We start from the raw sequence: 16,128 nt of genomic DNA, 5'->3' as shown, positions 1-16,128 counted from the left end.
TGACCCATAGCTTGTTGTCACCCGACCCCATGATTTTAGTGCTCAACAATGTGATCGCTAGTGTGTTTTGTAGATTTTCAGCAGCTCAGTAGCTTTAAAAATGTGGTGACTTGTGGCTTTTGTGGTGTGAAGTGTAGTGTGTTGTGTTACTCTGGATTTCATGAGGTTGTATTTTAGTCCTTTTTATCTAAACTCTTTCTGCAGATTATAATTTATTCCATTGTTATTATCTTCTACAGTTTTATACTGATTTCTACAACAGTTTTTTTCCGTACTGTCATTTAGATACAGTCTCACTTACAGTGGCCCCAAAAAGTAAGTTAACACTTAAAAATGTATGAATATATTTGAATTATATAACAAAATATCAAACCAACTGAGATTTATTTTGAAGTAAAAATACCACAAGCTTACTTTTCAGGCAAACCCTATCACAAATAAGTAAAATAATTTGTTTTGCAGATGCAAATTAGTTTTATATTTTATATTTAATGCTGTGATATTCAGACATTTTAAGTGTCCAAATAAATTTTGGGGGCACTGCATGTGTCTTCACTTATTTTCTCTGTATTTAACTGAAATTGTAATGATTTCAGAGGTTTTGTTTGAAAGTTTTCAGGGAATAAACGTCACATATGTCATATGTGACCCCTGACGCATAAGAGTCAAGTGTCTGTGTTTCATATCATGCACAGATTGTCTCGTATATGTCTTAATTACTGTACATGTTATTGTATGTTTTCCTTTTTTACCTAGCCACTTAACCAAAGTGGCATGATTCAGCCGTAATGAAATTATGTTTCATTAACATCAATCCATACTGTGTCATTGTGTGTCTGTGTCTATGTGTCCATGCCACTCACATGTGTTTGATGTGATCTTATGAATCAGCTGGGTTCTGGAGGCTATGTTCCCCGCTCAGGAGACAGTACACCACCTCAGTGCAAAGCCAGATGCACAGAGGTACACACGCATTGGACCAGTAGCATGTCCATCTCCATCGTGGTATTTTATTAGATAGAAGTTTCATTCAATGTCCGTCCAGTCCTGAGTGAATCCACTCCTCATTCTTTTATTTTCTGTCTCGCCTCAATCATTTCCATCTTGCAGGCAGTTGAGAACTCTGGACAAGACTAGCTGTCAGAAACTTGGCAAGAAAATGTCTGACAGTGAGCGGTAAGACTTATCAAACCATGTCATGTCCCGTCACATTTGCATTGCCTGTTGATGGTACTTTAAGTCCTGTGTGTCCATACAATACCTGTTTTAGACACAAATCCCTTATTTCACACTGTACTGTGTTTTTTGTTAAATGATTAATAATTCTGTTCAATTGTTCCTGACCATTTCTATATTTTATACAAGGTCCCAAAATTAAAACACTGCCAAAGCATTTATTTACTTTCATCAGTAAATAAATTGGTTTAATAGTTTTAAGAGTTTCTCACCAGTTTCTCACCATTTGTGAAAAATAACCAAAATGTTTCAATTAAAATTAGAAAACAGTGATATTAAAATCATAATATATATAATAACGATTTTTTTTATTTAGTGATGGAGACTAATTCATCATAAATGACAATATATATATTTTTTTTTTTTATTTAGTGATGGAGACTAATTCATCATAAATGACAATATATATATTTTTTTTTTTTATTTAGTGATGGAGACTAATTCATCATAAATGACAATATATATATTTTTTTTTTTTATTTAGTGATGGAGACTAATTCATCATAATTATTATTTTTTATACAAATAATTAGTGGCTGGGAAGAAAATTTAATGGCCAGTACATTTTCTCAAATCACCCATCATTAGTAGTTATGGCAAATCTTAAATTTGAACCTTGTTATATACTGTATGTTTTAGTATATTATACTGTATTCTACATTGTGTATATATTTTTATATGGGTTATTGAACTTTTACAGGGAAATGCTGCACTGGCTTCATCCACAACATATATGTTTCTTCACACATTCACACTTTATTTCTCCATCTGTTTTTGCAAATATTTTGTTGATTTTTCTCCATTTTTATTTCTATGATTTGTCACATTGATTTTATTTTTCCTATAATCTGTCTTGTATTGCTATTCGCACTGGCCTGCAGCATTCAGCCAACCTCCATTCTAAAGGCCTCACGCAGGAAGAGGGTATCGCTGCCTCCATTGGGTAAGGTGACCCGTGAGGCAGTCAACCCCAGGCTCACCCCAAATGGAAAGGTGCTGGCCCTGATCTGGACTGAGAAGCCTTGCTGTGCCTAACCTATCCTACACAAAAAGCCTTGTCATTGCTATAATCTCTGCTGATTTTGCTCTTTTCTCTCAAATGTTTTGTGTGGTTGCCGCTTTTCTTACTGAAAATCCACCTGTCCTCATTATCTACCCACAGCTTTCTGTGTTTGCCGCTCTTTCACAGTTTACCACTGTTTTTTTCCATCGGTTTCACACCCTCCACTCTTGTACTTGTTTTGCTTTCCTAATGGCTCTTAGCAATAATACATAATCTGATGTGAGTAATAATGTGCCCCGATCATGCAGACATTGGTCCGATCAAGATTTGGTGGCCTTTTAGTGAAAATGTGTACTACTTCTTGCTGCATTTTGGTCCACACTGGTTGATGATATTGACCACCTTTGTACTAAATAAAATCATAAGCTAAAGTTTCCATCGCTCTTTTTGTTTCTTTCTCTCTCTCTCATTTTGTCTCCTCCATCAGGGTGCAGCCGCACACCAGCCCTGCATTCTCCTCATCAACAGCCACCCCTTCTTCGACACGCAAGGTCAGACAGCTTCCCCAAGTCCCCGTCAAAAGCAGCAGTGTAGAGCAAGGTACTGTCGTTGTCCGCTGACTTGTACTGGTTACTTTTCCAAATGTTCTTTGAGTAAATGTGCAAAATATGAAATGATGAGCATCATATTGTTGTGTATCATGTATGTATTAGCTCTTGCTTCAGAGGAGCGAAAGCGGCAAATGAAAGTACATACCTTCCGAACACCAGCTCCATCCAGTACCAGCCAGGATCTGGAGAGTACGCTCAAGAATAAACGAGAGGTGAGTGCCATTTTTTCTCTCTAAGATTAGAATTCATATACTCTACCATTCAAAAGATTGGGGTCGGTAAGATTTGTCTTTTTTTTTGAGAGAGAGAAGTGTCGTAAGCTCAACAAGGCTGCATTTATTTGATCAAAAATGCAGTAAAAACGGTAATGTTATTGTGAAATATTACAATTTTTTAAAATAATTGTTTTCTAATTGTAATATATTTTAAACTGTAATCTATTCCTGTGATGGCAAAGCTGAATTTTCAGCATCATTACTCCAGTCATCAGTGTCATATGATCCTTCAGAAATCATTCTAATATGCTGATTTGGTGCTCAAGAAACTGTGCTGCTTAATATTTTTGTGGAAACGGTGATACACTTTTTTAGGATTCTTTGATGAATATAAAGTTCAGAAGAACAGCGTTTATTTTAAATATAAATCTTTTATAACATAAATGTATTTACTGTCACTTTTGATCAATTTAATGGATCCTTGCTGAATAAGAGTATTGCTAAAAAGTAACCTATAAAATCGCACTGACCCCAAACCTTTTGAGCGGTAGCGTATAGTCCCATCCCAACTGTTTTTAAAAATCAAGAATGCTCAGAGCTTATGTGTGCTTTCATTTTTTGTGTATTTCATTCTACCAGCTTTATAAGGAGCAGCGAAGGAGCTGTGACAATGTGTCTCACAAGTCCTCAGACAGTGATGTCAGTGACGTGTCAGCCATCTCTCGCGCCAGCAGTGCCTCGCGGATCAGTAGCACCAGCTACATGTCCATTCAATCAGAACGACCCAGGGGTCACTTTAGGTAAGATGCATGGTGTAGCGTCACACTGGACTGTTGCATTATCTGTGAATTGTTATAGTATTTTGACATGTCATGTATTAAATGTCATGCATTCATGTTGTTTGTTTTCTCTTTGTTGGGGCTTTATTGTACATTGGTAAAATAAAAATATGTTGAAACATTTCTTGAATTCTGCTGGGAATGTTAGAGAGCATATTGGTGGTAATGAGGGTCAATAACAATTGATGTAATCTATAGAGTTATAAAATCACAGATTTATCTGTATAGTGCCTCCACCTGTTTATTTATAAACATGGTGGTCAATAGTTAATGTCAACGTAACAGTGGTTAATTTACATACATTTGCATTGTGAACGTGGAGTACATATAAACTTCTGTTAATAAGTTTAGGATCAGATTATTATGGGGTCAAGAATGGATTAAATTGAATGAAAATTTGACACATTTTTTTTTTATAATATATGAAATGTCTTTATTATTTCAAATAAATTCTGTTATTTTGAATTGTCTATTCATCAGAGTATCCTCTTTTATATCAAAATAGCAAAGAAAAAAAAATCTGTTTCCCATTATCCCTTTAAATGATTCTCAGTCTCGGTCTTTTCCTTGATAGCGTCATTCTTAGATTTTTATGAATTTCGGTAAACTCATTTTGAGGGAAGTGGGAAAAAAAGCAGAAAGAGCACACACAATAATCAAGTGCAGAAGGCCGTATTAACGTCAGAATAGTCATTTTCCATTTGTCATTTGGATTACTGAGAGTCTTTGCTATGTTTTCTCCCAACACCAGCCGTCATATTCATCCATCCAGCCGCACCATGCTGAAGAGTACAAGTGTTAGTGGGGAAATCTACACTCTGGAGCGTACGGATGGCAGTCAGTCGGACACCGCTCTGGGAACACTGGGAGCAGGAGGGAAAAAGCGCAGATCCAGCCTTAGCGCACGTGTAGTCGCCATCGTTGGCATTCCCTCTCGCCGCAGCAGGAGCACCTCTCAGCTCAGTCAGACAGGTCAGACACTTCCAGCCAATCGTATACTTGCACCTTGTCACTTCCTTTGTGTGTGTGTGTTTTTTTGTTTTTTTTTACAGTTAAAAGCTCAGATTTCTATGCAACAATGGAATATAGCTTGGACGGTGGTATAGATCAGGTATTGTACCTAATAACATAAATATTAAAATCCAAGACATGCTGCTCGCTGTTTCACATACCATATAGGGCCTTTGACGAGGACTTTTGTCTTTGGATATCACTGTCTGCTAAAGTCACATGCGGACAGTGGTGGTATACACCTTACAAGAATTAAGTTTTAAATATAACTTTTATACTCTTTTAAAAAGCAGAGAAGCGATACAGGACACAGATAAGTTTCATGGGCTCAGTTAATGTAGCCTGAGGTGCCCTCTACTGGTGAAGAAGCTAAAATCAGCAGTTATTATGGCCAGAAATGGTTTATATCTTGAGTAACAATGAAAAGATATTCAGTTGAATGACATTAGTGTCATCAGGGCCAAAAGCAGTAGGGAATTGTCTCCAAAATGGAGACTGACAAATTTTAAGGAGCAATTTGTTTAAAACCATCCTTTCCATCAGTTCAGACCATTTGCCAAGACCGTTTGACGTCTTTTTTTTTTTCAGTCTTCCTGCTTTACTTAGATTGCTATCTCTTATCAGTGTCTCCTCTTTTTCCGGGGTCATCTTTGTCTGATGCATCTGTGTATCAGGTCTCTCTCTACCCTGTTTCACCTCTTAAAGTAGCATGTGTCTTCAGTCTCTGTTAAAGTGTGGGAGCTGAAACCTCGGGCTGGAAATATGAATGGCAGCATGTTAGCATTGGCAGACGTTCATTGTGTCAGGTGCAGATCAACCCTGAATTCCTATCAGATGTAATGTAGATAAATGCCTTTGAAGTTGGATCCTCTAAAATCTCATATTTTAAGCACTGTCTGTTTATAGTTTAATAAATGGACTACTGAAAAAAGAAACAAATTCAAAAAGGATGGCAAAAGAAGTTTTTTTGGCACCGCTGTCTGCCAAGCGCTTGGATAATATCTTAAAAGGCCCATCAGATGATAAATCAGAAAGAGTTGCAAAACTGCGATAAATCAGCATTTTAAAGAGCTCCGCTGCTCTATAACAGCTGTTCCACACTCTGCCCACTGCACCAGTCTCATCCATTCACAACCATAGCCAAAACTAAAAATATGATTACCGGAACACTTTCTAAATCTGTATACATGATTTAATACATTAGGTATTATGAAAAAACAACAAACAATTCTTTTAAAGCATTTACTAATTTTAGTTCATGGTAATTTATGTGTATACTAATACATTTTTAAATTGTATAAATCAACATAGTTAATGTAATGCATAAACAGGTATTAACAGTATATTTACTCTACAATTCAAAAGTTTAATGTTGGTCAGAATTTGTTTTTAGATTTTTTTTTGTTGATTTTTTTTACACTCTCCAAGGCTACATTTATTTGATTAAAATACAGTATAAACAGTAATATTTTAAAATAGAATTTATTCCTTTCATGGCAAAGCTGACTTTTCTTATTATCAATATTAAAAATGGTTGTGCTGCTTAATATTCTTAATGGATTAAAAATTATTTTTAATAAAAAAAAATATTTTTGTGGACGTTTTTCAAGATTCTTTGATGAATAGATTCTTTTCAGGATTTATTTGAATGCTGTTTAAAAAAAAAAAAATCTTACCCTGAAAATGGTGAATCGTAGTGAATGAATTATCATGAACCTAGATTAATAAATGCTGTAAAAAATGTTGTTATTGATAGTTGGTTGTAGGTAGTTCATTTTATCTAATGCATTAATTGATGTTAACAAATTGAACCTTTTTATAAAATGTTACCAGGATTACTTACTGTTTTAAAACATTATCCATTAAACATTTTTTAATAGTCAACGCTGTTTTGTCGATACCATCTTAACAGTGAACCTCAACATACAGATGATCTTAATGTATTGTATTCCGTAGATTAGTGCTCTGACAGTATTTTTCTGTTTCCTCAAATAATATCAGAGCCATGCAGGTCTTTTAATGAGAATCCCTGGGCATTTTTTTCTGTAAGTTTTGTCAGAATAAGCCACTGATGGTGGTCTGATGAAAGAGAGCATGATGAGTGAAAAGATAAATCTCTCTGCTACATTTTTACTGAAAACAACTGGCATGACAGTGCCTCTGTGAGCCACCTACATGGTTGACATTTTCAAAGGATCTGTAATCCATCAAAAGGCCATAAATAGTACGGATGGTGCCCCATGACGTCCAGCAGGAGATGTTACACTCATCAGGGGCGAAGAACTTCATCTTAGATCGCAATATTTTCTCCTGAGTGACAGCTGTAAGAATAGCACACAAATTTAAACACCCAGGCACACACACACACACACACACGTGAATATAAAACCTTGCAAAAATCAAAGCAAATATGTCCTTTTATTTATTTATTTTTTGTATTAGACCTGCAATATTTCAATAGAATCCTACTTTATCTATTTATAGTGTCATTGTACTGATCTAGTAATCATTAAAATCCCCAAGACAAAATAACACAATTATCTTAATTATGATGATTAATTAGTTTAACCTTTTGACAGAACTAATATTTTTAGTTTAAGCTTCTGTTTTGTAGGTCTTGCAGATTCTTTCCCTTGCCCCCGTTATGAAAGCCCAGTGAATGGTAATATTGTTTTTTTTTTCCATCCACAGAAGCAGCCAACAAGAAAGCAAAGGGATCCAGTCAGATCCAGCGCAGTCAGGAGACGGGAATGGCAGTGGAGTATCCCCGCAACGTCATGGCTCGCCAAGCCAGCCGAGAGTCCACTGATGGCAGCATGAACAGTTATAGCTCTGAGGGCAAGTTAGTATCCAAAGCAGTGTAAACCCCTTTTTTGCATACTCACAACTTTGCAGTTCTAAACCACATATTTATAAGTCAGTTTTTTTTCTCTGAATTTTGCATCAATACCTCAGGTGTTTCCATAAATATTTATTTATCTGTTGGTTTATTTCTTACAGTTTGTCTAGGGCCATAATTTATTGCAAAAACCCACGTTGAGCTGCTGTCAGAGCTGCTTTTATGTGACATGGTACTGGACAAAAATTGAAGCATATCAGTCATGATCCAATAATAAAATGGTGATGTATTGAGATATATTGAGTTTGGGCTCAGGAAGGTTTTTTGGTAATGAAATTGATACTTCCTTTTAGCAAGGATGCATTCAGTTGATTAAAAGTGACAGTAAAGGTTTATATAAAGTTACAAAAGATTTATATTTCAAATAAATGTTGTTTTGAACTTTATCATCAAGGGGTCCTTATAAAATGATCACGGTTTCCACAAAGGTATTAAGCAGCACAGCTGTTTCAACAGATAATTATAAGAAATGATTCTTGAGCACCAAATCAGTATATTAGATTGATTTCTGAAGGATCATGTGACACTAAAGACTGGAGTAATGATGCTGAAAATTCAGCTTTGCCATCAAAGGAGTAAATTACATTTTAAAATATATTCAAATGGGAAACAGTTCATTTAAATTGTAATATTTTTGCACTATATTACTGTGTTTTTAATTAAATAAACACAGCCTTGAGCATAAAAGACTTCATTAAAAAACTTTTGAATGGTAGTGTACTGTACGCATTACGATGTATAATGTAACCCAGTCGTAGTTTATGCTATTTTACCCAAAGCTGACCTGCTTCCCAACTCACACTTTTCTTGTCTCTGGTGTTTTTATGCATTGGCTGCAAACCCATCACTCATAGATAAGTGGTCTCTCAACAGGCTGTGTGTCATGTTCATATGAGCTTCTCTCATCTAGATTTATTTGGAAAAACCATAAGGATAAGCTAATAGAGAACAGTCTGATTTACAGAGCTAATGCTGTGTCCACTACTTTCTCAGCTCCATCTTTGGAGCCAGATGGCAAGCGGTACTCCCCTATAATAATTAAGATATCCATCATCTGCAAAGAGGGGTCTTGGCAGGGTCTGTAGCTACGCAGAAACTTCAGTCACGCTTCCCTTTGCGGCTTCAGAGCGGCAGTTGGTCGGTTGACCTGGCCACCGTGTCACTCCACAGAGTGTGACTCTGCGACTCCATGATTTAAGGCTTATTTTACATGAACATGTTTTAAATAGTCTGAAATCACATAAGGCTGTTCATATGGTAGCTCGACACGGGCTGGCACGTTCCTCAGACATTCCTGCAGGAGTTAGGTCATGGAAATTGCGCTGGTTTCAAAGGAAATATTGAGTGTATTAAGAGGGGCCTTAACGCAAGACAGGGTTTACATACCATACCATACACAGCACAAGTCTGCGTGGGCTGGGCTGCGTTTCACTAGCTTTTGAACTCTATATGAGGGCAGTAGGCTCATTCTGGAATAGTAGATTTCATCCAAATAAACTAACTGTTTTATAAGTTTTTGTTTGTTTTCACATGTTTGTATCTACAAAGGATTCAAGAAATTGAAGCAAATTCAATTCAAATTCAAATTTTTGAATTTCTATTGATTTATGACAGCAAAGTATTAAGAACAGCTGAAGATAACAAGAAATTTACTGTAACTTGTATTTGAAATACTGCCTTACAGTATGATATCTATCTATCCATCCATTCATTAATTCGTCTATCTGATAACCTGTGTATGTGTGTGTCTCAGTCTGATCTTCTCAGGGATGAGATTAGGGGCCGACAGCCAGTTCAGTGACTTCCTAGATGGTCTTGGCCCTGCTCAGTTGGTGGGTAGACAAACACTTGCTACGCCTGCTATGGGTGAGTAAACATCTTCGTATATGTATGGGCTAAAGTCTATCTAAGTTGAATTTGCTGCAATGAATTTGTTTTTTTTTGTTTTGTAGGAGATGTTCAGATTGGACTGATGGACAAGAAAGGGCAACTAGAGGTGGAGGTTATCAGGGCCCGTGGTCTTACGCCTAAACCAGGTTCCAAATCGCTGCCGGGTGAGAGAGTAGTGAATAATACTGAATATAGATCACGGATTCATTGTGTCTTCCACTTATTGTGTAAACATTGTTATTGTTATGAGTAAATTAATCAGTTTTAAGTATATTGATTTTTTTTCCTATGTAAGCATTAGGTACCAATAAAAATGGTCAGTAAGTTTTTTTTTTTAATAGAAATTAATACTTTCATTCAGCAAGGATGCATTCGATTGATCAAAAGTGACAGTAAAGACATGTTACACAAGATTTCTATTTCAAATAAATGCTGTTCTTTTGAACTTTCCATTTATCAAAGAATCCTGAAAATGTCACAAGAAAAATGTTAAAGATTTTCCACAAAAAATTTTAAGAAGCACAACTGTTTTCAACATTGATAATAATAAGAAATGTTTCTTGAGCAGCAAATCAGCAATTAGAATGGTATCTGAAGAATCATGCTACACTGAAAACTGGAATATATTCAAATGGAATACTTAGAAAAAATGTAAATTGTAAAAAATATTTGACAATATTACTGTTTTTAATGTATTTTTGATCAAATAAATGCAGCATTGGTGAGCATACAAGACTTCAAACACTATAAAAAAATCTTACCGACTTCTGAACGGTAGTGTATTTGTAGTTTTTATAGTGCTTGGACTAACAGAAACATGTGTTTAAATGTTCTTAATGGAGTGATTACAGCTAGGAAATTTGATGATTTATACATTGTACTAATTGTAAATATGACATGTGCCACCGCCAGGCACTATAACTGCCTGAACGGCCCTAGTTGAGCACTACGTCTGCTCTTCACAGCTCCCTATGTCAAGGTCTATTTGCTGGAAAACGGAGCGTGCAAAGCCAAAAAGAAAACCAAGATTGCACGAAAAACGCTCGATCCTTTGTATCAGCAATCGCTGCTGTTTGAGGAAAGTCCGCAGGGTAAAGTTCTTCAGGTAGGAAGCGAATTTCATTTGTTTGTTCCCGATATGCCTCCAAAGTCCAACATTTGTGCTCACTGACCACTGATTGTTTCTTCAGGTAATAGTCTGGGGAGATTACGGCCGCATGGACCACAAATGTTTCATGGGAGTCGCCCAGATTCTTTTAGAGGAGCTGGATCTTTCTAGCACAGTGATCGGTTGGTACAGACTGTTTCCCCCTTCATCACTGGTCGACCCGACGTTAGCTCCTCTCACTCGTCGCGCTTCCCAGACCTCGCTGGACTCTTCAGGGCCGCCGGGAATCAGGTCCTAGTGAACAGACGGGAGCGCGAGGCGAAACAAAACACACGACCCAGTGGACCAAGGACCGGAGGCAACAATCAGAATCAGAGCGGCAGATAAAGAGACAGATGGACAGAATCATGATCAAAGCTTTGCTGAAGCCTGACAATCACTTCTCTCTTTTACTTTTGATCTTTGGGTTGTAGAGATTTCCTTTGATCCACTCTGCCCCTTTACTGCATGTTTTGTTGCTGAGATGACGATTCGACCCAAATAAAATGAGAAGGAAGGGAGAGGCAGCCGAAACGCGATCCTGCTTCATCTGACAGGAAGCGGAGCCCACAGTGGCGCCGGTAGCCTAGACTGCTCTGGTCAGTCAGCGCATTTATTTTCTCACATGTGTTTGAGAGTTAGCGAGAGTGAGAGGACAGCACTGCCCTTCCTCTATATTGCACTTACAGGAAGTCCCTCTGTTGAAAGACCAGAGGTCGAGGGTTAAAGGTCAAAATGTAGTCTTCTCAGAGAGTTTCCTCTCTGCATCACGGATGCTGCATCCAAGGCCCCGCCATGTGCCGGTCTGGCACAAACTCAGACTCAGATTGTGTGACTGCGGTGTGTGTGTGTGTGTGTGTGTGTGAGAGTGTGCGTTTGCGTCTAAGAAGGCAGGAACGCCTGAGAACCTTTTAAGTCTGTTTACAGCAGTCGCTACCGACTGCTTTGCTTTTTCACGTTACTGTTGATTTGGTAAATAGGCACACTTTGTAGAATGTGAAAACATGCTTCATGTTTTCTGACATTTGTGTCATACGAGCTTCATAGAAGACACAAAACCACTTGTATTTGATTCACTGGGACTGTAAGAAGCTGCCATAATCATTTAGGTTCCCTGACAGGAAACTGCAGAAACAGTCACTAGATGCATTAGCTCACTAACACATTTGATTCCCAGATTTCACGCGATCACAAACCATATCTTACAGGCCTTTCCAAGCATTTTTAATTCTATTCTGTTTGGTAAAGGACCTGTACATTCTGATATTCGAATTTCTACCCGACTAGAATTTACATTATTTTAATGCAAGCACAAAAAGAGAAAAAGTTCAAGCTTTTGGAAATTAAAACTAATACAAAAAAAGAGGCCAAAATCAGAAGCTTCCTATTTTTAGCTGTTTGTCATCAGTTTTCAGTTTAGTTGATTATAAAACCAATCTCACAGATCCCGCCTGAGCATTTTGAATGTGACAGTGAGACGTTCCAACAAGGGGAACAGATGCCACCAACAAGGGGAACAGCATGAATCTGGAACTGTTCCAAGTTGCATGCACAATTTGTAAAACAAGACAGATGAGAAAAAAAGAGACTACAATAAGTGTGTGTTAGTTCCACAAACTGTAGGCCAGCTTGTATGTTGCATGTACTTGTACAGTTTGCTTGTACTTGATATAAATAGATTATCAAATAAAACGAAGCCATTCATTCCATGTGTGGGCATTTGGCCGGGTTCAGCCATACACACAGGCCTTATTTTGGGGCCGAATGTCTATAATAATTTTTAAGTTGTTTGATTTCCTTTTTTGTTTTGTTTTGTTTTTTTTTAAACCCTGGATGGAAAATGAAGTGCTGCACTGTAGTACTGAGCAAACACAAGGCCCTATTTTTATTAAAGACGTTGGTGTTCACTGTAGTCTGTACTACTGTGAGGCTAAAACTAAGGTAGATAATCTGTATAAAAACTAGAGCTATCTGTACATGGAATATTATTACGAAAATCACAATGACTTAGAGATATATTGATATTGAAACAGAGTGTATCAAGTAAACATCACTTACGTACATGCATATATGTAAATATGAGTCTGCAAAGAAGTTTACTTATATTTACAAAGCAGCCCCATTCAAGTTAATGGATCAGTGCTCTGTCTCTTGGTTCTGCTGAGCGGAAGAAGGGATGCCTCTAAAGTTTTATTTTAGTGATGCCCAATCTGATGAGAGAAATTTGGACCTCTGCCGACCTGTTGCGTTATCATAAATGCTCATGAATCCTCGTTTCAATGAGAAGTTTACTTTATATGCCTGGTTAGGGCAGAGTTATTTACTTTGTCAGTATTATTCAAGGATACTGATTGTTTACAGTTCGTGTGTTCCACTGAAACAAAATTGAAAGTATTCACTGCAACATTTCTTGTTTGTACAGCAGACGTGGCTCAAATAATGTGTATGTTTTATATTCAAGAGTTCATTTTTATTATTTACAAATAAAAGACCGTGTGGAAGAAAATTTGTGTACTGAATTTTATTTATATATATATATATATATATAATTGTTTCTTTTGTTTTTTTTAATACGTTAAAAGCTTTTACATTGTTTTTATTTATAATCCATGCTAATTTAAAAGGTGTAAGAATATTTCTGTACCAAATACTTTAACAATTAAAAAGGATTAAATTATTCACATTTTACATTTTGCCCATCCCCTCAAATCAAGGTCAGTCTAGTAGCATCCTGTCCACCAATCCATCATACTGATGCTAAACGTAATCCAATCCCTCCACCACGTGGAGACAAATAGCATTACACTTTTCCTTCCTTTTGTTTAGTTTTTTAATAGTTATGCAATGGTCACTGTTTAACAACTGCTAAAAATACTTCTGTCAGTGCTTCAGATTTCTGGAAATGTGACAATAGACTGTGTTGTGTGTTTATAGCCTAATTCAGTTATGTGGCTAATTGTAATGTAATGTCAGTGTCTGTTTAGGTGAGCAATAAAAGTAGCCATTCTGAAGTCTAGTGGAACATAACCTTAAAGAAAAAAGCTTAGCTCTGCACTAAATTACTTGTATAATGTTATGTTTTTATAATAATAATAGATTTGGTGTTACTTCAAATTTTATTCAGCGTAACACTCACTGCTGCTATTGTAATGTCAGGTCAGTAACACAGAACAGGAACCAAAATTGTTATTAGGGCATAATATTACACAGATGCTTCACCACTGAAAATCAAATCAAGCAGCGGCATGTCAGGAAATCATGACGTCATTCCACAGTTAGTTGGATTGCAACAAAATAGTGCTGTTTTTTCCATGAACCACATCATACATTTAAAACTGAAATCAAAAACAGGCAATGATATTAAACAGAGTAATGAGGCAAGGCAGGTTTATGTATGTACACGCTCTAAAAAAAAAAAAAAAAAAAAGGCTGTCAATGAGGCAGTATCCTTTCAAAAGGATTTCATATTTCCCTCTAAAGGTGAATAGTACCTTTAAGGGTGCATATTCTGAGATTTTACACAAAGGTTATTTTAAAGTGCTATAAACAGACATGACAGAGACAGAAAACAAAGACATGAAAGTGCAAACAATGAAGGCTTTAAAACATTAAAAGAATCATAATTCATAATTCTATGAATAGAATCATAATCAAAAATACATCAACAGAAAAATAAAGGTAAGAAGGGGAATAGTAAACTACTGTATATAAAAAATACCTTTGGTTATCTTCACCAGTGTTATTTTACGATTATTTATATACTATTATAGTATTTATTAATATTTTGAATTAGCTTTTTATATTTCAGTTTCAGTTCAGTTTTATATTTTTAAGTTTTAGTAATTTTGTTATATGCATTTGTCATTTTGATTAGTTTTTATTTAATATTTCTATGTAGCTTTAATGCATTTTTATTTCAGTTTTAGTTTTAGTCATTTTTCTTCAACTTAAACCTGTTTAATTCAGTTAGTTGCCAAGGCAATATTTCTAATATTTGTTCAGGTTTTTTAAGTTTAATATTTTCATACAATGTTAGTTTTATTTATATAAACTTTATTTGATATAAAAAAAGAAAAAAGAATTGCACACTTTCATCATGAAGGAAGACATGGCCTATAGAAGCAAGGCAGAGAAGGAAAGGGTCGAGAATGCCAGCAGCTGGAACCCAGGTGTGTTTTTCGAGACCAAACCTATTTTGGTCCACTATGTACTGCAGACAGCCCACCTGATGTCGAGAGTTCAACGGTAAGTGGACAACACAAGCTGTACCATCATTTTGGTCCAACAATGTGTGAGTGGTTGAATCTGAACAGCTTTAGCAGGAAGGAATAACAAGACAGTAAATTACAAGATGATTTGTTATCATCTTGCGAACTGTGACGAAATCAGTGCAGGAAGTTGTTGTGGAGTTTCAGATGATAACTGGGAACATTCCTGCAGCCAGGGGCAAATTTGGTTTAACCCGACATAAAATATCTGTGACATTTGCACTTCATTGTAATAACTTGCTACTTTAAAATGGTTGAACTGTCTGCATGTTTAGCAATAAAAGGGAGTAATTTGCAGTGATAAAACAATGGATGCATTTATAATGAAAACTAGTTTCATGAATACTGCACAGTATACATTGTATACTGCCTGCTATAAATGAAAAACAACATTTCAAACACTAGTATGCTACTTTTGTCAAATTTAAATTTGTGTAAAAAAATCTCTCAACTTTAGAATAGTATTACATTTTTTTTTTGTAATACTAATATTTTATATTTTAATTTTCCTTTAAATGTTAGTCATTTTAAACAAACAAAAAATAATAAATAACAAATAACAATATCTATTTTGACAGAAGAACATCAAGTTTCAGACTTTCTATTTATTTATTTATTTATTTATTTTTTGAAGCTCTTAAATATTTTCACTCATTCATTTTACTCTATTTAAGAGGGCAGAGCTCTGAGGAGGCAATACACACAATCGTTTCCTGTAAGTTACTGTTCGAAATCTAATGAGATAAAAAAGATAATGTACCGTGAAATAATGGTAAGAAATCACTTTTTTTCTATTGAATTAATACGGTGGCCGAGAGAGCTCAACGTGCTGCAACTTCAGAAAAGACATGCAAATAGAAAAAGCACCAGCAAATCAAGAAAACATCTTCATCAGTTTGACAGCAGGTGCTGCAAATGCTCACAACGCAAACAAATAAAGAAACGCGCTGCAAATGCTCACAACACAACCAAATAAATTATTTTATTTGCAGCGCGTTTCTTTGTTTGG

At 35.9% G+C, this 16,128-nt stretch overlaps 1 protein-coding gene across 4 annotated transcripts in view; it reads left to right on the top strand.

The window, feature by feature from the left end:
• LOC107716318 (regulating synaptic membrane exocytosis protein 1-like) overlaps positions 1-13,343 on the top strand; it is a 79,702-nt gene extending 66,359 nt beyond the window's left edge. For all 4 annotated transcript variants that reach the window (XM_016522695.1, XM_016522694.1, XM_016522696.1 and 1 more), the window contains 9 exons: positions 2,727-2,839; positions 2,953-3,062; positions 3,705-3,865; positions 4,656-4,876; positions 7,607-7,757; positions 9,568-9,680; positions 9,767-9,868; positions 10,670-10,809; positions 10,895-13,343. In XM_016522695.1, coding sequence (XP_016378181.1) covers positions 2,727-2,839; positions 2,953-3,062; positions 3,705-3,865; positions 4,656-4,876; positions 7,607-7,757; positions 9,568-9,680; positions 9,767-9,868; positions 10,670-10,809; positions 10,895-11,110 — 1,327 coding nt within the window. In that variant the 3' untranslated portion in view covers positions 11,111-13,343. The remainder of the gene's footprint in view (positions 1-2,726; positions 2,840-2,952; positions 3,063-3,704; positions 3,866-4,655; positions 4,877-7,606; positions 7,758-9,567; positions 9,681-9,766; positions 9,869-10,669; positions 10,810-10,894) is intronic.
• Positions 13,344-16,128: the final 2,785 nt, after the last annotated feature.

This window comes from Sinocyclocheilus rhinocerous, unplaced genomic scaffold (genome assembly GCF_001515625.1).
Source record: "Sinocyclocheilus rhinocerous isolate Xijiao unplaced genomic scaffold, SAMN03320098_v1.1 scaffold869, whole genome shotgun sequence".
NCBI lineage: Eukaryota > Metazoa > Chordata > Actinopteri > Cypriniformes > Cyprinidae > Sinocyclocheilus > Sinocyclocheilus rhinocerous.
This window is presented reverse-complemented; position numbering and strand designations above follow the sequence as displayed.